The sequence below is a fragment of the Myodes glareolus genome, chromosome 20, assembly GCF_982192425.1.
Source record: "Myodes glareolus chromosome 20, mMyoGla1.1, whole genome shotgun sequence".
Lineage (NCBI taxonomy): Eukaryota > Metazoa > Chordata > Mammalia > Rodentia > Cricetidae > Myodes > Myodes glareolus.
This window is the reverse complement of record NC_142045.1, coordinates 21,261,724-21,287,891: the sequence shown is the minus strand read 5'-3', so window position 1 is coordinate 21,287,891 and position 26,168 is coordinate 21,261,724. Positions and strand designations below refer to the sequence as shown.

General features: G+C 41.6%; 1 protein-coding gene across 2 annotated transcripts in view; it reads right to left on the bottom strand.

Annotated features, from left to right (window-relative positions):
• Positions 1-1,055: 1,055 nt before the first annotated feature.
• The window catches only part of Veph1 (ventricular zone expressed PH domain containing 1), a 205,613-nt gene continuing 180,500 nt past the window's right edge, over positions 1,056-26,168 (bottom strand). For both annotated transcript variants that reach the window (XM_085682474.2, XM_048424730.3), the window contains exons 13-14: positions 2,385-2,521; positions 1,056-1,536 (exon numbers count right to left, since the gene is read on the bottom strand). In XM_085682474.2, coding sequence (XP_085538600.2) covers positions 1,300-1,536; positions 2,385-2,521 — 374 coding nt within the window. In that variant the 3' untranslated portion in view covers positions 1,056-1,299. The remainder of the gene's footprint in view (positions 1,537-2,384; positions 2,522-26,168) is intronic.

Genomic DNA, 26,168 nt, shown 5'->3' with positions numbered 1-26,168 from the left:
TTAATTATGCAATTGGATAATCATTGTATTATGTGATGTGGGATTCCCCTCTGTATGCTGTGAATATCATTAGTTAATAAAAGAACTGTTTTGGACCTATAGCAGAGCTATAGGGGAACAGAGCTAGGCTGGGAAAACTAAACTGAATGCTGGGAGAAAGAAGGGCGGAGTCAGGGAGAAGCTGTGTAGCCCTGTCGGAGATAGACATGCTGAAACTTTAGCTGGTAAGCCACAGCCATGTGGCAGTACACAGATTAATGAAGATGGGTTAAATTAATATGTAAGAGTTAGCCAGTAAGAGGGACTGGAGAGATGGCTTAGCAGTTAAGAACATTGCCTGCTCTTTGTAAGGTCCTGAGTTCAATTCTCAGCAACCACATGGTGGCTTACAACCATCTGTAATGAGATCTTGTGCCCTCTTTTGGCCTGAAGGCATACATGCAGACAGAATATTGTATACATAATAAATAAAATAATTAAAATGAGAGTTAGCCAATAAGAAGCTAGAGCTAATGAGCCAAGCAGTGTTTTAAATAATATAGTGTGATTATTTTGGGGCTGAGCAGTCAGGAATCAACAAGCAGTCTCCTACAACAATTATGTGTTAGAATTTTTTTGTATTGAGAATAGGAATAAAATGCTCTCTCTCTCTCTCTCTCTCTCTCTCTCTCTCTCTCTCTCTATCTATCTATCTATGGGGGTGTGCCATGCTATGTGGTAAGCAGAGGATAATTCCCAGGAGTTGGTTCTTTCCTTCCACTAGGTCAGTTATGGAGCTAGGACTCAGGCCATGAGGCTTGGCAGCAAATGCCTTCCACCTGCTGAGCCTTCTCACTCACTGGTCCCATTTAATGTTTTCTTACAGTCTTAAATAACATAGTTACAGAAATTCCTTCATTCACAACTGTCCCTTCCTAGCCCTCTACATGTTCCAGTATGAACTCTATGGCTTCTTTTTCTCATGTACTTCAGGAAGATATCTTGTAGCTAATCCAAGAGTTGTGAGGGTGTGGGGTTTACTGAGAACCCTGTCATTTTAGGCCCTCCTTAAAAAAAAAAACTCATTAAACTTTATTTTGTGTGCATTGGTGTGAAGGTGTCAGATGCCCTGGAACTGGAGTTTCAGGCAGCTTTGCAGGGATACGTGGTGCTGGGAATTGAACCCGCACCCTCTGGAAGAGCAACCAATGCTCTGAGCCATCAGAGCCATCTGAGCCACTGAGCCATCGCTCCAGCTCACAGGCCCTCCTTCTTCCGGATGCCTATCATGCGTGGTCATGGGAGGTGGTGTCCATGTCTCTACAGATACGTGGTCACTTCTCTACTTTCCCTTTCTTTTGCCTGGGCAAGCGCCACGTTGATACATTGCAGCCACTCTTCTGCATTCTTCTCGTCCTTGGCTTTGAAAACATAGGTCTTATTGTCTGTGAAGATTTCAAAAGCCCGGGGGAGAGAGCGGTCCCGGCGTTTCTTAGCCACAGCCTTCACACTCTGTACTTTGCTGAGTTCTATTGGGGAATCATCAGGATCATCTTTCTGAAATGAAGGGAAAGGGAAGATCATTGGATGGTTCCTGCTGCTGCCTCGGCCCCTGGCGCTTGGAATCTTCCAAGAGGGCTGGGTCCTTTCACACCCAACGACTCAAGACCTTTCTGTTTTGGGTGCTAAGGCATCAAAGAGTCATTAGGACAACCGAGGCCAAACATTTGACTTTTAGTATAGTACCATAAGCCAGCACAAGATAACCAATTTACTAAAAGTTATTATAAATGAAAGTAGGAAAATGTTTAACTCATGATCCCTGCCATGATGACAGTGGACTAACCTCTTAACTGTAAGACAGCCCCAATTCCATGTTTCCTTATAGGAGTTGGTGTGGTCGAGCTGGAGAGATGGCTCAGTGGTTAAGAGAACTGATTGTTCTCCTTAGAGGACCCAAGTTCAATTCCCAGCACCCACATGGTATTTCACAACTGTCTGTAGCTCTGAGATCTGGCACCCTCACAAGACATACATGCACACCAATGCACATAAAAGTAAAAATAAATTATTAAAAGAGAGTCGGACGGTGGTGGCGCACCCCTTTAATCCCAGCACTCAGGAGGCAGAGGTAGGCAGATCTCTGTGAGTTTGAGGCCAGCCTGGTCTACAAGAGCTAGTTCCAGGACAGGTTCCAAAGCTACAGAGAAACCCTGTCTCGGAAAAAAAAAAAAAAAAAAAAAAAAAAAAAAAAAAAAAAAAAGAGTTGGCGTGGTCATGGTGTCTCTTCACACACAGCAACAGAAACCCTAATAAGCACATCATCGATAGTATCAATAGTATTTTGGTGGGTTTTGAAGGAAAGAAAAACAGTTCAAGTTTAAAAATGTGTCCAAAAAACTCACAGATTTCCCTTTCTGAAACAGAAGCTGGCTTCCAGCCAGGGTGAAGTAACGAGTTTTCCACCTCCTGATGAGCTTCCATCTCACTTGCTTCTCTTTGAGTTTTCCTTCAATGAGGGGCTGGCCATCCTGATTTACAACTGTGGAGGGAAACAGACCGATCAAGCGTTTATTTTCCTTTATCGATTTGGCAATTGGTCCAAAGTCAGAGATACCAAATGAACCCGACCCTGGTGAGCATATCTGAAAAGCAGCCGGTGTGGCCGGAGAGATCACTCTGTGGCTAAGAGTGTGCTTGCTGCTCTTGCGGAGGACCTGGGTTTGGTTCCTGGCACCCACACCGTGCCCCACGACCCCCTGTAACTCCAGTTCTAGGGGAACCCATGTTTTCTTCTGGCATCTGACAGCACCTGTAAGCACACAGTACACAGAAACTCACCCAGGCGCATCCAAATACATTACAGAAACAATAAATGAATAAATAATAAAAAGTTTTGAAAAAGAAGAGTGCCAATAACTTGTCAATTTAGTTACACTCTTCTGCTTTGGGCCAGAAAGATCATTTTGGGCACAATAACGAGAAAGTATTGAAAGCCCTCAATGAGTTTTTTTATATAAGATTTTATTTTCGTTTTTAATTATATATGTGTATGTTTGTGCAGATGAGTACAATGCCCATGGAGTCAGAGGCGGGCACCCAAACTGCCTAAAATTGGAAATATGTCCTTTGGCAGATCAATGAGTAATGCTCTTAACTACTGAGCCGTTTCTTCAGCTCCCTCTAATGAGATGTTTTAAAGGAATTAGGTCATGATAGGAGAGTCTAGTGAGTGGTATTTAAGTCCTGACACCCATTTCCCGTGCTTCTGGACCGCTTTGTTTATAGGCTTCAGTTCTGTATTAGACCAGAATGACCAAATTTGAAATTTTAGCCTATAATATCTAATAATGTCATAAGTTTATTTTCTATTGTTCATTTTGCCCACTCATATCTAGGAAATAAAAACAATATTCTGGCTGCATGTCACACAAACGACTTACAACTATCTGTAAGCCAAGTACACTTCAGCCATTTCAGCAGGAAATCAACTCTGTGGTCTGGAGGACGTTTCCCAGGGGGCTGCTCCACTAAGCTGATCCGTTTTCTGGCACACATCCTCCCTTTCTCCTCTCTGCCACCCTCTAGTGCTTTCGCTGGCTTCCCTGTTGTGATGAACTCTCTGACAGAAAGCAGTTTGGGGAGGGAAGGGCTTATTTTATCTCATGGGTGACAGTCCATCATCCAAGGAAGTCAGGGCAAGCACTCAATCCAGCGCTTGGTTACCAGCTTGCTCAGCTACCTGTCTCCCAGAGCCTAGGTCCACCCGCCTAGGGATTACACTCTCCGTGGTGGACTGGGCCCTCCCAAACCAATCATCAAACAAGAAAACATCCTAGAGCTGTGCCTGCAGGCCAATCGAATGGAAGCAGTTTCTCAGTAGAGTTCCCTCTTCTGTTGTGTGTCAAGCTGACAACAGAGACAGCCATTACCCCTAGCTAGCACGTGGTTATTTTTTTTTTATTCCAACTTAAAATGCTTCTTTTGAGACTTTCCCCAAGCCCAAGACAGAGTGGCCTCCGTGTGTCTGTCCTCAGAGCCCCCAGGGTTTCCTTTATGCCTGGCATCACCATTCCTGCATGGCTATTGGTGCTTACCTATTATTTAATGCCTCTATTCCTCATTCATCTGAAAGCTTTATGAGGTAGGTGTGGGAGAATTCCCACTGGGCTACATCTGGTCTGGCCCCAGAGTGCTAGTGCCTAGCCCCAATCCATCTTTTGCTTCCCAGAGGCATCTCTGAATTATATACCATTCTGATAGTTTTATTAGACTTTAATGAATCTCTAAATATAATTACTGATTCTCAGTATGCAGGAAGGGTTGTATTGTATATAGAAACCACTGAACTTATTCCTGATAATTCAGAACTGACTCTGCTGTTCATTACAACAGGCAATTCAAGAAAGGAATTGCTCACTTTCTATTACCCATATTCAATCCCATACTGCGTTGTCTGGACTTTTAGCAAAAGGAAACGAGGAGATTGATCAGTTATTACGGGAATCATCGGAAATCTTAGAATTTCATAAGAAACACTATGTTAATAGTAGGGGCTTAAAGAAAAAATTTCTCATTACTTGGCAACAAGCTAAGGAAATAATAAAAAACCGGTCCTGCTTGTTCTTTGTATAATCAAGTTCCTTTACCTGCAGGAACTAATCCTAAAGGTACACAAAGGAATGAAATTTGGCAAATGGATGAATTTCATTTAGTAGAATTTGGAAAATTAAAATATATTCATCATACCATTGATAAATGCTTTGGGTTTCACTGGGCATCTGCCTTAAGTGTTAAAAGGGCAGATTCTATAATTACACATTTATTAGAAACAATGGCAGTAATGAGCATACCAATACAAATTAAAACTGATAATGCCCCAGCTTATGTTTCCAATAAAATGAAACCTTTTTTTTTTTTTTGCCCATTACAACATCGTATATACTGTGTATATTCTACAGGACAAGCAATTGTTAAAGGATCTAATCACACTTCAAAGGAGATGCTTGTTAAACGGAAGGAGGATAGGAGGACCTCCTAGAGATAGACTGCATAATACTTTACTAATTTTTGTTGTTGTTGTTTGTTTTTCGAGACAGTGTTTTTCTGTAGCTTTACAGCCTGTCCTGGAACTCGCTCTAGCAGACCAGGCTGGCCTTGAACTCTGTCTCCCGAGTCCTGGGATTAAAGGTGCGTGCCACCACCACCTGGCTACTAACTTTAAATTTAAAAAATTTTAAATGCTAATGAAATAGGATAACAGCTACCCAAAGACATTGGGTTGTGGGAATTAGGTCAGCCTGTGTAAAACCAGGGAAAGAGATAAGTTAGGGCTGAAGTTTTGCTTGTTTCCACAGGAGATAAAAACTTGTGGATCCCATCAAAACTGGTAAAAATCCAGCATGAGCAAGAGCCATCGCCCCAATGCTGCAGCTGCAGAGATGCCTCTGTGAAAGATGAGACACAGGAGACCTTTGGAACATACAACTAATCCTCCCATCTGGGGAGAGCTGAAGAATTTGTGTGACAGAGGAGAGGTGATACTTCGCATGACTCAGAAACCTTTGAGTGCTACAAACCTATCTCTTGCCATGCTTTCCATGGTATCGGTACAGGTAAAAGGGATGATCATCATTGTTGGGCGTTTATCCCCAGTCCTCCAGTTAACCTAGCAGTGAGTTGGGGAGATATGGATATTCCTGTAGTGGTTAATGAATCTTCTTGTCTACCTGTTCCTTATGACGACTGAGGTCCTGCTCAGCCAATGAGGAGGGGAGAGTGATTGAAAACTGCACTGTGGGAGTATAAGGAATTCTATTTGCACGAGAAATGGAATTCAGTGTCTAATAGACCCTCTCAAGGATGGCTCCCAATGTCAAGTGCTGTCATAATTGGATATCAAGTGCTGTCATAATTGGATATCAACATATAGAAGAAAGAAAATGGATGGAGTTAGAAAATATCATTTTGAGTGAGGTAACCCAGATCCAGGAAGACAATTATCATTTGTACTCACTCATATGTAATTTTAAAACATAAAGCAAAAAAAAAAAAAGCCCAGCCCACAAATCACAATCCCAGAGAACCTAGACAACAATGAAGACTCTAAGAGAGACACACATGGATCTAATGTACATGGGAAGTAGAAAAAGACAAGATCCCCTGAGTAAATCGGGAGCATGAGGACTTTGGGAGAGGGTTAAAGGGGAGGAGAGAAGCAAGGAGGGGAACAGAGAAAAATGAAGAGTTCAATCAAAATCAATAAAATAAAAAGGGTAAGTGTTTGAGTTCAGGCTTCACCTCAGCCCCTGGCATCCATATACCCAAAGAGTCTGAAATGTTTGGAAGGAAGCCTCACCCCAGCTTCTGGCATCTATATGCCCAAATAGTCTGAAATGCTTGAGTTTCAAGCCCTCTCCCCTAGGAGTTGCCTCAGTCCGAACTCTATCTCTGTCCCCCAGAAAACAAACATGTGCTTTTCCAGTCCCCCCACCCCACCCCTGTCTCCTCTCTGAGGGGCTGGAAGACTACCCCAGGGGGAGCGTTGGTATCCATTAAACCTGGGCTTTATCTAATTCTATTTGATTTGGTCTGATTTGAACTACTGCATTGGCAGAGAGGCTTATTGGGGTGCAGAAACTTCTCAGTAAGGACAGTGATGAATGTAGAATAAGGAGTGATTTGGGGTTGGTGTGCATACACTAAGCAGTCAGGAAAAGGCTTAGCCATTTGAGGGATTTTTGTTTGAGACCTCAATGAGGAGAGGCTGTCCTGTCTCCTTAGAGGCTCTGTGCTGCCTAACACCAATGACAGAAGACAGGAGAAGCAAGAGAGTTCAAGTCACATTAATTGACAATCGATATTAAGGAAGGTATTTGAGTATTCTGCTGTTTTTTTTTGTTTTGTTTTTTTTTTTTTTTCTAGAAACCACCTGGATTGGAGGATTACTGTCATAATGCTCTTCCCAAATGTGAATCCTCTATAAACACAGTGGTTGCTTCTTTCATGCTGCTCCACAACCAGCAGCAAAACCACCTATACAGTGGGCCACGTAGTCCCAGGTTAGGAACGGAAGATCCAGGAAGGGAAAATGGCAATGATTCAAATCCAACAACTCCTCTCCCAAATGAAAATGATTTAATGTAAAGCCTTTAATAAATGTACTTTTCTTCTCTGTGTCTTTCAAGTAATATTTAAGCACATGGTTTGTGGGGGCCCACAGAAGTGGGTCTACTCCACATCGATCTAAGGTGAGAGAATTTAAGTCTATTCCTGTTCCTTAATTTTTAAGACAGGAGGTTTGACCCAGGAGGTGACTGCCTACAGGATACTTGGTCTAAGGTGTGGTCACTGCATCTCCTGCCTAACACATCAGAATGCTTAACTCAGGAAATAGTGGCTTGATGTCTCTAGTATTGAAGCTGGTAATTGTTCTGTTTGTCCTTTGTGTCATGCTAAGGCAGTCTTTTTTCTCCCCTCACCCGCTCTTTTTGGATTGGGGTATATAAGCATATGGAAAATAAATGTAGGCATATTCGGCATTCAGTGTTCACTGGATAGCCCTCCTGGTTCTATATTATGTCTCTGTTTTTCTTTCATATCTCTGTTCCTCCTACCTATTTTTTTTTTTCTGATCCACATGTTCCTACCCTGGAGTGTGCAAACCCCATTGAGGCTGGACCACAACAGATGTCATCTCAATGTGTGGCTATGACAATGGACCGACAGGATTTGTCAGTGTATTTCTCCTCAAGGTAGAACCAGTGGTTTACTTGAAGGGCTTATTTGACAGAAGCTTACTACATTGTTTACATGGCTGAAAGAGAGGAGCCATTAGAGATCAGCCAACAAGATACCCACAAAGCCCAAGAGAGGGGCAACATAAATCCATGGTTCTATCAGGTACCAAGAGTGAAGGGTTTCAGAAATCTGCTGCTATCCCAAGGTCTCACTGGAGCCTAGTGAAAATTATCCCAGAGAGGAAGTTCATGAGAAGAATTTTAGGAAGGAAATGTTAGGAGGACATTAAAATAGTTGAATGTTAGAAACCAAATTTAGGCATCAAAATCAGTGTCAGAGAATTTAATAAGAGCCTAGTAATCAAGAGAAAGAAGTAGGGAGAGAAAGTGAGGGAACAGAGGAGGGAGGAAATGAGAGAAGAGACTTAATTCTTTTCCAGTTGCTAACTCTTATCTTGGAGACATTTTTGTTTCTAATGTGTATAGCCTATATATTATGGGACAAGTATATTTTAATAAGTTTTTCACCCACAGAATTTCCTTATAAACAAGTAAAATGTGATAATACTGTGTCTTCATAGCCAAAACACTGAACTAATTTTTCCTAAAGATTATCATATTTTATTAAAAACTATGACATAGAATAATAGGACGGACAACTAGTGTCTGCAATACACAGAGGATATTCAAAGAATTTCTCCCTTATAATTAACACATTACTTTACCCAAAGCAGCACAATTTATCTAGGGCATTCTCTAACAAGTTAGATCTGTTCTTCTCCTTTAAATATCAAAAGGCTGAAAAGACAGAGTAATAAATTAAAATTTTTAGTGTACTTATAATCCTATGTATTACCATGTTTATCAATTAATACATTTTTTGGAATGTTAATTCAAATATTTATAAGCTATCATTAACTGTTATTATTAGCTCCTTTTGTGCTCCAAGAGTTGAAAGTACTTGATAAGATACTGATGGTGCTACTTTATTCTAATGAGGTTGGTGAATAAAAATGAAAGAAACAATCATAGATCTCAGGCCGAGAAGCTCTCCAGCCAGAGGAGAGAATGAAGCAAGAAAGAATATTCATCCATCTACTATCCATCCATGCTACAAGTGCTTCTGAGCACAGACAGTATGAGGTATCATGTTTGGTTTGAGGGGCTGTAGAAGCTATCTTCCAGGGAGCTGAGACTATGGTATAGGATAGGTAAATACTTAAAAACCCACACTGCTCAACACAGAGGTTATTGAGTGATGTCAGAGAAGGTAGCCAAGTGTTCCAGCACCCAAGAGGAAATCCTGCTTTAGCTGAATAGAGATGACAGAGGAGTTGGGCCTTGATGAAGAAGGGGGAAAGAACTCACCAGAAAGTGTAGAAAGGTGTGTGTGGTGGAAGGGGAGAGGGGAGGAAGGGAGAAGAGTGAAGAAAAATGTGTAACTCAAGAAAAACAATAAACAATAAAAAGGAGAGAAGAAAAAGAACACTTGGTCAAGGGGGGAGTTGGGGCTGAAATCCAGCCTGAATTTTACTCCTTGGGCCAAACATTCTGATTACATTAATTACATCCACTACAAATATAAATGTGCCATGAGGGCTAACAGTGGCCTTGCTAACCAAGACCTGACCCTCAGTAATTATCATCAGGACCATCATAATTCTGAACATGATGAAACCCCTCCATCATTTATCCTGATGAAGAGATGTGTTTTAGAAGTGTCATATCTCAATGGCGTCAGGAGAAGAGTGTCTCCCTCCATTTATTAACACAGTAATGAAACATAAACAGCTTTAAAGACATTTATTCTCTCTCTATGTGTGTTAGGGGAGTGCATCACATGTACACATAACAAACACAGCACGTGAGTGGAAATCAGAGGACAACTTGTGGTCAGTTCTCGCCTTCCACCATGTAGGATTCAGGAATGGAACTCAGATACTCAGGCTTGGTGCCATTACCTGTTGATCCATTTCTATGGCCTTTAATTTTTCCAATAACTTATGTATAATTGTTAAAAATAGTGATAAATCAAAGTGAGACAGAAAATCCTTTCAAGGTTGCCTAGATAGATAGGTGTAAGAAATCATTTAGTCTGAAAAGGAAGGAGTGTACATTTCTTCTTCTTCCTCTACTTCTTCTTCTTCCTCTTCCTCTTCCTCTTCCTCCTCCTCCTCTTCTTCTTCTTCTTTTCTGACACAGGAGGACAGTGATTCTCTGCACTTTTTGAATAACTGATTGACTTATTCACAAAGACTGTTACCTGTAGTAGGAGGTCTGCTTGTTTGCTCCGGTCTCTCAGGCCCGAAATAACCACACTCACTGCACATGGACAACCATACCTCACTGCATGTGGACAACCATACCTCATTGCATGTGGACAACCATACCTCACTGCATATAAACAACTCATATTTGAGGCCATCATTAATTTTGTTTGTGCTATCTGAATTATCATACATTCTTCTCTGATTTCTTATAGGTAAATGACTTTAAAAGGAGGCATATTCTGGGAGAAAAATCTGTAATTCCCAAATGCTGAGTTTCAAAATAAAAGTTTTAAAATAAGAGCTGAGAGAAAGTATACAGTTGCCCTTGAGATGACTCCTGATGGGAGCTGTGGCTTCTTTGCTATCTTCAGGGAATGTTTTTGTATGGATTGAGAGTCTCAAATTTGCTTTTTTTGGGAGTGTGTGTGCCAGTTCTAATAAAGCCAAAGTAATCACAGAGGAAGTGAAGCATTAACTGTGGGGTCTTAGGAGCCACATAGACTGAATGCGGTTTTTGAAATCACCAAGTATCCATAAACAAATGCCATGTTTCTTTGTGCTTCAGAGTCTACATTTCCTTATTTGGGTAAATAAATAAATAAATACAAACACAAAATAATCAGCTGTCCCTCCAAGATGCTGTGGGAACCAAAATAGGAAAGTGAGATAGTGGCCTTGCGAGGGTACTACCACATTACTGCATGGCCTCATTGCTCCGTAGTTTCATAATCACCAAGACATAGCTAATTTTTTAGATAATTTAGATAGATAAATATCTGACAGCCACTGAGAATCAACCTGCCAGGTTGTCAGAGTTACACTTTCCAAAGCCTTTAGATGATATTTCCTAGATTACTCTGGGACTGCCGACTTCAGAATCATCTACTTCTAGTGCTTTCCAAAGCACTGTTCCCAATCCACGGATTTTTGGGGTGAAGGGGGACTCAGGCATTTTAACAAGGTCTCCAGACTATGAAGAGTAAAAGTCTATGTGTTCTGTGTTGCTCAAGAACTCCGGGGCAGTTTTCAGTTTTGTCATGGTGGATGAGAACAACTGTCAAATGACATGCAAAAAGAGTCAAGCAAAAAACAGCTGGAGGAAGATGGTTATGATTTTCCTACAGAATAAAAGAAGAGAATGACAGTGTGGTCACAGACACATTGGTGGCTCTGTTCATGAAAGTTACAGAGAAAGTGCTTAAAATCAATGTTTGTGGAATTTAAATTATTATGTTATTAATGAAACTTTTTTTGTGTGTGTTTGTGCATAACATGTATGTGTGTGGGTACACATGCATGCATGCATGTGTGTGTGTATGTAGGTCAGAGGATAACCTTGGGTTTCATGTCACAGGGTCTCTCTGGCTCATTGATCTAGAGCCTTTTGTAGCAGGGAGACGAGCTGGTCAGTGAGCCTCCTGTCCGTCTGTTTCTACCTCCACCTCTCATCTTGCGTTGTTGGGGTAATCAATGTATGTCATTAATTGGTCTAGCTTTTCATGTGCATTTTGGGGATCTGAACTCAGAGTCGCACACTTGCAAAGCAAGTGCTTTACTTACTGAACCACCCTCCCCCATCCGGTGAGACAAACAGCATCTCAGGGTGCTTTCCAAGAAGACAGCCTTTTTAGCAATTCCAAGGGGCATGTGTGGCTGGCTGTGTCCTCTTCTGAGAGCCCCATAATAGAGATTGGCTTGGACTTGATGAACCATGATTGAGAGGGACCAATGGGAAAAGATCAGGAGGTAGAAAGAAAGGGAGGTAATTGTTCAATCTTAGGATTAAACTTTTAACAAGAAAGAGTTTCATACAATATCCCATGGAGGTCCCACGTGGTCTCATTAATGAGATCTTATGATATGATATCATTGGCAACATCTTGTAACTATAATTTGTGAACTATAGCAGCCTCTTCCCGCTGAGAACGGAGCACAGAGATAACCTGCAGGGAGGGAAGCTGACTTGGGGCTGATTTACATCCTCCCAGGAAAGACTGATCAAACCGCACGACAGCAAAATCTACATATTTTTTGGCTTTTATCTTTATTTATTTATTTTACAGAATGTAAGGCTGTCACAGGCCTGGTGGAAAGAAATATGATTTTCCCCCCTCTCCTTGGGTTGGTTAAACTGTAAATAAATCCATTTTCTTTTACTGATTTCTGCTTCCTAATTTGCTTGGGAATACAGAAACAAAGATGGCACATCACACATCATGGACCTGTATATCTGTCCATCATTTTGGCTCAGCTATCTAGGAAGAAACTTGTGCCCATCCAGTTCCCAAACTTAAATCACAGGGGAGAGAAAGCTCAATTGCCCAGAACTTTCTACCAAACCCCCGTCACCCACAGTAGGTGTTGGCCACCTGTGAACACTTATTGGTGAATTGGTAATAGAAAAGGCTTTTGGTTTTGGCCTGGTCTTACTTTTGAAGATCTTTCTGGGGTTGTTTGGTATTATGACTTGGAAAGTTTTGGATAAACTCCTGTGGTCGAGACTTTGTTTTGTGCTCTTGGGCAACTTGTAAGGAGAATCTGGAATGACACCAGGCGTGTTTGATATGCTCATCAGGCTGAAGGCCCATCTGAGACATTTGCTGATGAGTCGCCCATTTGTTTGACAGGAAATTTCTGATTTTGCCGCTAGATTTGGCACGAGTGAACCACAAGGCCTGGCGTAGGCAGGCCTTTATTTGGCAAGGCACTCGTTTTGTCTGGGGGCCCCCATCTATACAGTTGGCTTTGTCGCTTGTGGGCTTTGATTTTGGTTTACTCTTTGTCTCTACACATGAGGTGTGACTGCCGTTTGGACTCCCCTTTGTCACTTTGCGATGCCACTTGATGTGAAGGAAGCTCAAGTGTCTGAAGCTGGAATAACTGTGTTGTGGGTTTGTTTGTTTGTTTGTTGAGTTCTGCTCTTATGAGATGAAGATCAGAAGGCTAGGATTCCCAGGAAAGTTGTCTGCATTTGAGGTATTGAGGTTTTTATTGTTGTTGTTGTTTTTTTTTAATCTCTGTTGCGATTGCAGTAAACAAGGGAAATGCTAAGTCTATGCTATCTTGGTGACTACAGGAAGAATTCTGGCTGACCAGTCCTTTCATGGTAATAGTCTGGAGTAGACATATGAGTTTACAGAAAAATCAGCTAACAAATATTTAGAAAGCTACTACTGATGCTCTGGAATAAGTCTGGATAGGAACTAAAATTCTAAGGACTTTTATAATTAATTGTTACTTAGGACATAATATCAGAATTCTCAGACTCGTCAGGTCTATTTTTCACTTGACGTTTCTTTCCTTAGCTCAAGCCAAAGTTTTTAAGAAGAAAACAGGTGACTTAAGCACATATATAGTTTCTGATTTCGGAGATAACACTATCTCAGCTATCTAAAGACGATGCTGAACAATTCACGCGAGTTAAAGCGTTTCCTGTAGTCGCATAAGGTTTGAGAAGAGAAATCTCCTAGGCAAATTTACATGCAACTTGGTTGGTCATAACCAATGAGTTCTTTAGACAGTTTTCTAGTTTCTTGTATTCAAAGCAACCCCACTTTCTTAGACTATGGATCCAATTTTAGTACAGTTTATAAAGGGGCTAACTGAAAGACAAAAGTAAAGTATGTAATATTTAATTTTATTAGGTGTTTAGGAGAGTTGGGTTCATTTAAATTTCTCTTTGAGCTGAAACCATCTCAGCAGCCACATTATCATTCTAGCTAAATAGGCATGTGTTTCCCTTGTGTACCAGGCCACTCTGATCTTAGTCCTGTTTTCAAATATGTGTGAAAAAATCTTAAAATAAAAGCATCTGTACAACTATGATGCTGTTTTCTTTATCTGTATCTATCTCTGGTCCCCTGGGATGCAACTCTTTTAGAATGTAAAGGCTGTAAGTGCTGACCAAGCTGTCATTATCAAAGGTAAAATGATTGCCAGTCAGTGGTGGTGCACACCTTTAATCCCAGCACTTGGGCGGCAGATGCAGGTCAGTCTCTGAGTTTGACATTAGCCTGGTCTACAGAGAGAGAGTTCCAGAACAGAGATAGTTCCAGGACTGTTACACAGAGAAACGCTGTCTTGAAAAACCAGTAAAAACAAACAACAAACAACGCCCCCAAATTATCAATAATGATAATTTGTAATATGTATGTTCCTAATTATACTATGACCATCATTTGAGGCACAAGCAATTAAACACACTCAAGCACCAAGCAGATCCAGTTTAATAGCTGCAAGACTTAAACACGGTCCTGTAGAGTCCCCTGTGCAATGCTGTACACAGTGGGGAACAATGAGAGGGTTTATACATCCCTAGGCCCTTTGGGGTTCTGTTTTTATAGCTTGCTTTTCATGTTTTATAGCTCAGATTTTCTGTTACAGAAGAAAGAACAAAACACTCGCGGATTTCAATTACAAAGCTAGCGTTTTACATAGGAATTATCAGGAGACTGAGGTTAAAGCTGACCTCAGACAGAAGGGCAAGGGGAACCCAAAAGCGGCGGAAGAGAAAGGCAGAACACAAATGGATGTGCAAACAAAGAGCTCCCAAAGGGGGGTAATAGTGGGACATTTTCCCACCTGAGATGTAAAATATTTAAAAATCTAAGAATAGGTGTGAGGTGAACGCTGTTTAAGAGCCCTTATTTCTAGATGTCTGTGGCTTTAATTTGACCTTTGACTCTAGTCTCTTCCCGCCTCCTCCTTCCAGGAGTGGGACCAGATCTGATAACGAGGGAAAGAATTTTATCCTGTCAATGACAGACAGGGAAGCAGCAATGTCTTAAAAATACACAAAACAAAGAAAAGAAGTAGAATTGAAAGGATGTATGATCCGAGGCTAAGTCTGAATTCTAGAGAGATCAACAAAGACAAGATGTTGTGACAGTATTTAAAGCCAAGAGTCTGAGGCAGCAGTTCTCGGTTCTAGCCTGACTCCTACATATATTGCTTCTGGTATTTCTTTCAATGGACATATTTCAGAAATTTTACATCAGCTCCAAAGTACATGACATAGCATCCCAAGTGCCCCAAGATCGTACATGAATCTAAAATAAACAAGGGACGGCTGTGACAGCAGAACCCTTCATACTTAGAGTTGAGTCACACAGGCAGCTCGCTGAGGACAGACACAAGCTGCAGGCAATGGCGGCAGCCTGGTCGGAGTTAGACAGTCTCACGGCACAGTCTTCATAGATTCTGGCGTTTGCTTCATGTGTTTCTAGAAATTTTAAGTACGGCATGGTGGAGAGAACTTAGGCGCTGCCTCCAGTTCTGCTAAATTTTAAGTCAATTCATTTTCCTTTCTCACTTTCTGTTTCTTTTATTTTTTTAATACAATCTTTTCTCATTTCACATAGCTATTACCATTTCCATTCTCTCCCTTCCTGCTTCCCCATCCTTCCCCTCAACAGGGGTCTAGTAGCACATTCTCTTGGGAGGGATACCTTGCTCAGTCTAGATGTAGACGGGGGAGGACCTTGGAGTTGCCACAAAGTGTCAGACTTTATTGACTCCCCTTGGGAAGCCTCACTTTCTGTTTCTTAACTTCTTTTGGGATAGCTGGTGGGTTGTGGACCTGAATATTCAAAAACAGCTCGGCTACAGGCTGCTAGATAGTTTTAAATGTTGAATACTTTCTCCTGCTGTCAGGATGTGGTAGAGCTGGCCCAGGGTTGGGATATATGGACATGAAATACTCGTGCAAAGTTTGTGATAGAAAGGGTCCACCTGTGGAGTGTTCTAACCACTGTCCTGTCTGGACACGTATGGTATTCTGACTTTCAAGGCATTACCCATAATGCTTTCATGTGATTTTTAAAAGATCCCAACAATTTTCATCTTCTGTAGTTTAACATTTGACCTCAAACTTTTGAACAATCAGCCAAAATTTAATAAGTCTATGTTAGAAGCATTAGCTATATATACACACACAAGCATATGTGTACACATATTTAGGTATAAATAAGCACATATGTTTTGAACATATATATACTTAAGACCCTCACACATGCTGTTAAATAAAACAATCTGTTTCTAATCATGCTAAAAAGAATTTGTCTATGAAAAAGGGTTTAAATAAAGAGTGTCTGTGATACTGCACATGTAATCAAATTAATTTTTATGGTTTTTTGTTTTTCATTTTTAGAGACAAAGTTTCTCCGTAGCTTTTGGAGCCTATCCTGGAATTCACTGTAGACCAGGCTGGCCTCAAACTCACAAGGATCTGCCTATCTCTGCCTCCTGAGTACTGGGATTAAAGGTGTGCGCCACCACTGCCCGACTGAATTTCTACATTTTTTTTTTTCCTAAAATGAATACTTGTGTTTTGTTACTACTGATTGAGGAAAAATTTTACTACTGAAATTGTTCTAAGATACAAGCTTTGGAGGTTGTGTAATAATTATCTTCAAATTAAAATGTTATTTCCAGGAAGGATGGGGGAGGCTTGGAGATTCAGGAAAGAAGCAACTAACAAATTACAAGAAGTTCCTAAAATGAATAAGATTCACAAGGCTTCCTCCCCAAGGCTATACAAGCACTAACCACATGCAGCGGGTAGAGATCCCCTAGCCAGCTGAACTGTGGGGAAGGTCCTCTGATCTGTCCTGCTGCCTGCAAGTCAAGTAGAGAGAGCTCTGAGATGCAGCCTTCATGAGTCCTCACTCAGGCCGAAAGGGCTTTTACTGATGCAACTGCTTTTGTAAGCAACATTTTGCTTATACACCTATCAGTTTGTAAAACTAAAAAAAAAAACAAAAACGTTCTTAGCCATTGTGTTTCTTCTTTTGAGAACTCTATTCAGTTCCATAGGCCCAAGCAGTTCCATTGGTTCCTTTTTAATTGGGCTGTTAGTCAAAGTACAGAGACAAGTTTGCCTGTGTATTTCTCACCACTGTGCATGTTTCTCCCAAGCTGGCTTTCCATGAAGCACTAGTCACCCCAGGGTGTGTGAACTGGGGAGTCTCGGGCAGGTTTGAGGGCCTGCATCCACAGACTGCAGAGATAGGCACAGCCAGCAGAGGGTGTAGGTACGCAGAGATGGGAAATAAGCTCAACAGAAGTCTGGTGAACCATAGGAAGTACATGAACCTGCAAGTCCCAGGGACCCTATGGTGCCCGGAAGACTTCAGGTTTGGAGTACAGAAACCCACAAAGACGCTGTCCCGACACCTTTGTCTTTCTCTGCCTTTGTGTCCCCCACCCCCTACTTCCCTACTTCCCATTGTGCTATACTTTCAATCATAAGCTTTTCTGGCCTTGAAGTATTAGGTATTGGAAGATGAATTTGAACTTTTGGTCTTCCTGCCTCCACTTCCTTCATGACGGGATTACAGGAGTGTTGTTGTGGGAGTAACTTCCGCTGCCTCAACCAATAATCACTGAAGCAGGAGCCCACAGTGCAGCGGGGAGCGACTTCCGCTCCGTCAGCCAATAGCTGCTGAAATACCAGCCCACTGGGGCGTGGTATATTTCTCTTTTAAAAAGAGAAACAGTTCCGGATAAGGCCCTCTTGGTTCCGGCTCTTGGTTCCGGTGCTCGGTCTCGGCTGCTGCTCCCGGCTCCTGCTCCAGCGACTAGGCTCCCTTCCTGACGGTTTATGGTGTATGTAAGTTTTACCCCCGCCAAATAAATAACCCCTTAAAACATAACTGGTGTGGGATTGATTCGTTAATAGAGTGTGCCCCCATGACTTGTTTTAATGAAGTGCTATGATCAAACCCAGGGTCATCCCATGCTAGGCAAACACTCCATCAAGTGAGATCTACCTCATGTTATTTATAAAAACATGGAGCCCGAGGCTGGTGGTGTGGTGGCTCACAGACATGGCAGCTCACTGTGCTGAGTAATTTTCCTGTCTACTTCATGTGTGAAAAAATGTGTGAATGGTGTGGTCACACAGATGTAATTTGTTTTAAATATATGTTCTACACAGACTCTATGTCTCTCTTGTTATTTATATCTGTTTAAAATTCCCACAGCGGCTCTGTTGTATGTTTCTCCATACAACATGTGACTGCCACCATTTTGACTAAGATGAGGTGACCTCACCACTGTCTTGACTAAGGGAAGGTCAGATGACCAAGTCCCGCCATCTTTACTGAGGTATATATATAGTCTCACGGTTTACTTCCTTTTTTGTCTCTAAATTCCTCTTACTTACTGACTCTGTTACATGTGTGTTTTGTGCAGTGGCATGCTTTTGGTAGGGCCCACTAAAGCATCCACTTTGCTCAACTCCTGTTTAATGTGTGTGTGTGTGTGTGTGTGTGTGTGTGTGTGTGTGTGCATGCATGTGACTTGAGTTAACTATGTATAAACATAAGTTATCTTTAACTCTGTGTATAAAACTTAAATTCTACTGGGTGTATATTTACTGTCTAATGCTTTAATTGTTCACTGTATTTCATTCCAGACTAAGAAAACAATTAAGCTCATGTTTTAGATTGGTATGTACTCTTAAATCTCTTACAAAAATACTGTATATGTAATCCAACCCTGTTTAAAATATATTAAGCTGTTCTCCAGTATTGCCAATTTTACTATTAAACTTCTATTGCAAGCAGTTTTTTCTTCTTTATCTTCTACAAGCATAAATCTTACCTGTTAAAAACCAGTGCAGTAAAGCTTAGACCCAACTCTTCAGGCAGATCCTAAGCTGTAGTTATAACTTATCTGCGCCAAATTGGGAGTCAACTTACCTCAGGATCCAGCAATACCACTCTTGGGAATATACCCAAGAGATGCTTAATCATACTACAAAAGCATTTGTTCAACTATGTTCATAGCAGCATTATTTGTAATAGCCAGAACATGGAAGCAACCTAGATGCCCCTCAATGGAAGAATGGATAAAGAAAGTGGGGCACATCTACACATTAGAGTGCTACTCAGTGGTAAAAAACAATGACATCTTGAATTTTGCATGCAAATGGATGTAAGTAGAAAACCACTATCCTGAGTGAGATAATCCAAACCCAGAAATATGAATATGGTATGTACTCACTCATTAGTGGATTCTAGCCATAAACAAAGAGACTATAGTTTGTGATCCTAGAGAAGCTAAGTAATAAGGTGAACCCAAAGAAAAATATATATACATCCTCCTGGAAATTGGAAGCAGACAAGATCACCAGGCAAAAATTGGGAGCATGGGGGTAGGGGGAAGGGAGGAGAGGGGGAGGGGAGAAGGGGAAGGTTGGGAAGAGCTTGGGGGAGTGGGATGGTTGGGATGGAGGAAGGGCGGATGTGGGAGCAGGAAAGGAGATATCTTAATTGAGGGAGCCATTTTTGGGTTGGCAAGAGGCTTAACTCTGGAGGGGTTCCCAGGAGTTCATGGGGATGACCCCAGCTAGGGCCCTGGGCAGCAGAGGAGAGGGTGCCTGAACTGGCCTTGTCCCGTAGTCAGACTGATGACTATCTTGCATATCACCATAGAACCTTTGTCCCGCGACGGATGGAGATAGAGACAGAGACCCACATCGGAGCACTGGACTGAGGTCCCAAGGTCCAGATGAAGAGCAGAAGGAGGGAGAACATGAGCATGGAAGTCAGGACCGTGAGGAGTTGTTCCACTTACTGAGACAGTGTGCCTGAGAGTGAATGGGAACCCACCAACTCCAGCTGGACTGGAACTGAATGAGCATGGGATCAAATTGGATCCTCTGAATGTGGCTGATAATTGGGGCAGACTGAGGGGCCAATGATAATGGCACTGGGATTTGTCTCTACTGCATGTACTGTTTTTTGGGAATTTTATTCTATTTGGATGCATACCTTCCTAAGTCTGGATGTAGGGGGGGGGAAGGTCTTGGACTTCCCGCAGGGCAGGGTACCTTGCTCTCTCTTAGGAATGGGGGGTGGGGAAAGGGTGTCTGGGGGAGCGGGAGGGAAGTGGGAGGAGGGGAGGAAGTGGAAATTTTGATTGGCATTATTTATAAAGTAATAAAAAAGAAAAAGAAAAAACTCATCTATGCCCAATAAACAACCCTCAACTGCTCAGAGATCTGGAGATATGGCATTTAAATGTTTAATAATTAAAAGACTTATCATAACAGAGACAGGTTGGCTCCTAGCAGCAGCACTCTTATTTCCTCCAAAGAAGACAGAAGACACATGGGCACAGAACAACGCCCATCTGCAATTTGCTTCATCAACTGCCAATCACTGACCACTGAGAAAAACTGCCTTTCATCTAAACTGAAGATCTCCAGACGTGCATAAAGAATCAAATGGAATTGACAGCCTAACTTCTCAGGTCAAGATAGGCTTGTCTTCCTACAGACTTTCTAACCCACAGGATCTTCTAAAACCTGGCAGGCCCTGCGCTAAACAGCAAAAGACAAATACCACCCACAACGACCATGGAGGATCCTGAGGAGAGGCTCTAGGTAGACAACCGAGTAAGTTCTCTGTCATTTTTTAATCAATAACTCAAGTAAAATTCTTGACAGCTGAGAGACTTTGTCAGTTTAAAAGGACAAACTCACCAAACAAATTTCAGCATAATTTCTTAACATGTTCTAAATTAAAGGAGTTTTAAGAGATACAAATACAAGTTATTAAGGTGTGTGCTAGCTGATTATAAGGTTTGAGGACAAATTATCAAATTTCTCTCTCACACTGCCTTTCATAGTCTTAAAAAAATACTTTTCACTGTGCAAAAACATCTGTCACAGTCCTTCTGGCATAAATATGCTGCTATTTATACATTATGTGCGACTAAAACTTATGTTTTCACAAACTCAAAAAATTCTTGTTAGCCCCAGGGAGTCAAATTAAAGGATTCACCTTAAAAGGTCAGATACACCCCTCTCAATTCCCTGATCCTGAAATTATTTTTCTTCTTAAGCTTAACTTTCTCCTCAGCTCTGTCAACACCTCGCCAGGTCCAAGAGACACCAGACAACTCCACACCACAAAACCTGGAAGGAGTAAAGAACCCAGCTACCCCAGGATATGACCAGCACCCAGTTTTCTCAGGACTCCCCCCCAAAGATGATGCCCACAAAAAAAGCAGGAAGCAGTCTTGAGAATCTGCCATCCCGATTTCTTTAACCCATTGTGCCTAACTTCCTGCCTTTTTATTATAAGAAAAAGATGGGCATGTTATAATCTGCTGGCCTGGTCCTCCACTTGGGATTCCTGTCCCTTTAAGAGACAAGCTCCACCCTCTCCTAACCTCACTTCCACCCAGGCAAGTGAATCTCCTGCTTCTTCTCCAGCCTGCTCTTTCTCTGTCCTGTTCCTCTTTTGAGAAGGTAACTACTCCCTCCCTCTCTCTGTCTCTGTCTCTGTCTCTGTCTCTGTCTCTTTCTCCTTCCTCGTTCTCCCCTTTCCCCCTTCCCTTTCCTCTCCATAACCCACTAAATAAACCCAAACTCCACATGGCGCATCTGTCTCTCACCTACCATGGTCTCCCACCTGCCAAGGGGACCCACCACCCCTTGTGGGACCAGCCTCAGGTCACCTGTGTTGCCTTTATAAATGATAACATCCCAACCCTTCTTTTTTAAAAAAGGTTTTACACTATTACTTTTGTCCTCTTTTTATTTATTTTGTTGTGTTTATTTTTCATAACTATTGGGTGAGTTCTCCCTTTGCCTTTGTGTTCCCCATCTTTCCCTTTACTCATACTTTTAATAGAGTTTTATTTTATCTTATTTTTAAGCTTTATGTTTCTAGTTTTTGTTCCCTTTCCTATACTTATCTACTTTTCTCATTGTTTTAAATTATTATTTTAGGTTTGTATGCAAATAATGGATCACATCATAGCATTATCATATTTATTAAATTTTTTTCCATATTTGGTAAATCTTTCCCTTTTACTCTCTTTTCTTCTTCTCTTTGATAGCATTTTTATCCATCCTTCCTCTTCCCCCATCATATATTTTACCCTTGTTAAATTTTGTCAATTTCACTTTCTTATATCTCATTTATTTGCTATTTCTACATTTACCCTATATAGATTTTATCTCACAGCACATTTGACATGACTTTTGCTATTTTCTGCCTTGTGGTTATGAGTGGGCTTATATTGATTTTAACTATATTCATCTGTCTTGCTCAGTAGGGTGTTGTTGCAGTGGTTTATTTTATCTTCTCTAAGTGGTACTAAGGACTGAACCCTCAAGGGAAGGCTGACCGTTAAGAAGATCCCCAAATAAAGCTGTGTGGTCTGGTTACCCCACTCAGGGAAAGCTAAGTCAGCATACTCCAGAGATACCACACTGCCATGCTCATTACTGCATTGTTCCCAATCACCAAGCTGTGGAACCAACCTGGATGGTCTCGATGAATGGATCAAGAAATGTGGTGTCTACACACAGTGGAGTTTTGTTCAGACATAAAGGAGAAAAGTGCGTGGAACTGAAGAGAGTCATGTTAAGAGAAATAAGCCAGACCTAGAAAGATGAACATTTAATGATATCTCTCTTGTTACATTATCATGGATTTGTAAATATGCATTATACATGTGACATACAGGTAGAAGGGGAAAAAGAGATGTAAAATGAAGGAGAGGGGAGAATGAGAGAGAGTAACTGATATCTGAGTTCCCTCTGTGTGCTATGATTACCATTAATGAGTAAAGAAACTGCCTTGGCCTGTTGATAGGGCAGAACGTAGGTAGGAGGGGAAAACTAAATGGAATGCTGGGAGGAAGAAGGCAGAGAGATGCCATGACCCACCACCAGAGATAGATGTGCTGAAACTTTGCTGGTAGGCTATGACCTCGTGATTAATGGAGATGGGTTAAATTAATATGTAAGAGTTAGCCAATAAGAAGTTAGAGCTAATGGGCCAAGCAGTGAATTAAGCAGTTTCTGTGTGGTTATTTTGGGTCTAAGCTAGCCGTGCTGCTGGGATTAAATAAGCACCCTTCTCTTACAGGTATCAGGGGAAAAACAGGCAAAATATTGCTTATCATTTGTCACACATAGAATCTAGCTTTATCAGATCTACATGCAAATGCACGCACATAGTACACACACACACACACAGAGAAGGGGAACTTCAACAGCAGGGGGTGATGGGAGGTAAGAAGAGTTAGCATGAGCAAGTTACAATGATGTGTATGTTTGAAAATGTCATGATGAGATCCATTATTTTGTATACGAACTAAAAATAGTTAATTTAAAAGTCGATAAAACATCAGACTTTGTTTTTGAGACAGAGTCTCACTGTCTAGCCCTGGCTAGCCTATAGCTCACGATCCTCCTGCTTCAATTTTGCAAGTGCTGGGGGCTTTTTAACTTTGTATTTCAAAAACAAAGCCAATTTTCTATCCTGGCTGCGCTGCCACTGACAGGATTCACAGGTTGTTTAATCTCCCATCTGTTGTCAGTGATTCCTGAGCATGGCTGTGTGCTAGGCTAGAATAATATATGGTTCCTTTCTCTGGGCTGGAGGGATGGCTCAGCAGTCAAGAACACTGCCTGTTCTTCCGAAGGTCCTGAGTTCAGTTCCATTCCCAGCAACCAGCATGGTAGCTCACAACCATCTGTCGTGAGATCTGGTGCCCTCTTGAGGAAGAGACCTGGTCAGTTGCTCTCATCAACTTAGACCATAAAACCCAATGTGGACAAGTTCCCCTCTCACTTGACTGTATGATGTCAATATGTCTCATGTGATGCAGATATGTAGGCAGAAGACAGAAAGAGCAAATTAATGGAAAGCTATTTTGCCTTTGAATAGAGGTGTGTGTGTGTGTGTGTGTGTGTGTGTGCATGTTGGGGATGCTGCTGCAGTATGCATAGAGCTAGATAGAATTCAGCAGATGAGGAGGACAAAAGGAAAAGAATTTCAAGACGATAAATCATCTGGGTTGATGGGTACATGTTTATATAATTACTGATAATTCGGAGTATGTGAACAACAAGCTGGGTTCAATTTTATGTAATTAATACACAGGGTGTAAATATGAGCTGTGAAGTTGTGAACAGCTGTCTTGTGCTGTTTGGGGGATGCTAGCAATATTTATCAGACAAGCCTGTGCTTATGTATGGTGTATAAGACAACCTAGCCATTGTGTAAGTCCTAAGCGAATGTTTTCTTTATGTTAGGAGTTCTCTGAAAGCAACATTAATATTAAATGGAAAAGTTTCCTGCCAGTGGACTCACAAGCTATTTGTGGCCCGTGAGTTGGGTTCTCTAGGGTCATTTAGCTCAACTTTGTGTTGGCATTTGGCGCAGAAAGGCATCTAGCCCACAGGAATGGTATGTACTGAAGGAGAGCCGTACCATAGCCACCACTGTCTTTAGGGTCTGGAGATAATCTTGTCACTGAGGAGGCCATTCCACACTGATTTTATTTAGAACCCACTTCCTTTTGTTTGTGTGATAGAAAGGGCAGCACACTCTCATCCAGCAAATATTTAAAATCATTTCTACAGAGGACTATAATGATAGAACATTATTCAAAGAGAATTCCTCCACTTTCTTTTAGAACCCGTGGAGACCTCCTACTGACAACCACATTCAGACTTTAAATATCAAATGACTCAGCCAGTGACTATGTTGGGGATTACTCATACTTACAGAGGGCACGCGAGCCGACGCGAGTCAAAATTCTGAGCTGTCCTGCCCTCCTTCTCTCGCTGTTTTTAGGTTACGAGAACCAAGTCACCCCTTGTGCTTCAGGCAGTAAGAGTGAAGTCATGACCTACTTCTCCTCCTTAAGAAAAATGGGGCAGACTAGAGTCCTGAAGAGCCCCAGGGCAGCCCTCTGACTTGCTTACTGTTACGGGCCTGGTGGTTCCAAGACTCCCAGGCAGCTGATAAGAAGGCTGCCCGTGGTTTTCGAGAAGCCAACTATGTCTGCCTGGGTCCTCTTGCTCACCCTCTATTGTCTCATTCACGTGGACTATCACCAGACAGCTCTCAGAGGGAGTCTAGTTATTTCTAGGATTTTGAAATCATCTGCCTTGTACCTTTGTAAAATAACTATTGGAACTGAATCAGCAATTGGCCTGGAAATAGTTCCCGTTATAATCACTGGCTGCACTTAATGATCACCCCACTTATTACCATATCAAAGTTCCCTTTTCTCGAAATAAATCAAAGAGGCAGATTACATCGGAACAATTAAACTTCCCTTTGGTCTTTACAACACACGTTAACATTGTGGAATAACTTTTATTGAAGTTTCTAAAAATTCCATGTTTTTAATTTGGACGGGCCCTAAGAGGTTGAAATTTCAGATTGTGAAATTAGCTTGTCTTGAAGAAAATGCTAGTTCCACACGTGGATAACTGTGTAACCTTGGAGGAAATGGATACATCTGTGCTTTCTTCTTCTCTTTTGGAACACGGAGTCAACAATGACAATGAAGGAAGGAAAACACATGAACAACATACAACAACACATTAGTCACAATGCTAAATTATCATGATCTCAGGGCCCCTCTACTGCTCTAGCATTTAGGGTTTTTTTCTAATTGATTTCAATGCCATGGTATTGAGCACTAGATACCAAATGACAGTGAGCCTCTGTGTGAAGGTGAAAAAAGCCAGCGGTGAGATTTTTCCCTGGGTTGGGAAGTATGCAAGGTGATGATACAAGCCAACTGATGACTGTTGACGTCTGAAGGGCTCCTAGAGCCGTCGTCGGAACATTCTAAGAAACAGTCTATATTTCTGTATTTATTTCCTGATGTGTAATTGCCTTATGATTTGTTACCCACTTATACAGACTGGATAGTTATTTAAAAAAACACCCAAACACAGACTATATGAGAACAATCGGTCGTTCCTGGGGCTAGGGGCAATCAGTCTCTCCAGTCTTTTCTGTGAGAGACAGGTGCTACTTCTGTTAAAGTCGTCCTGTCCCAGTGCAGGCACAAGCGGAGTCCAAAGCTGTGTACAGGACACAGCTGGACAGAATACAGCCAGGTGTGAGGGTGCCCATTTGGTTCCTATGTGATGAGTTCCCTTAGGGAGGGAACAGGACCAAACTTCTCTTAGCAGGTTCACAATGCCCTAAGGATGGTATGGTGATACGTATTTAAGATGGCTAACACATCATCATGGGCTTGAAGCATCACATTTTCATATTTTATAAAAGATTTATTTGTTTATTATGCATACAGTGTTCTGTCTACATGTCTGCCTGCACACCGGAAGAGGGCACCAGATTTCATTATAGATGGCTGTGAGCCACCGTGTGGTTGCAGGGAATTGAAC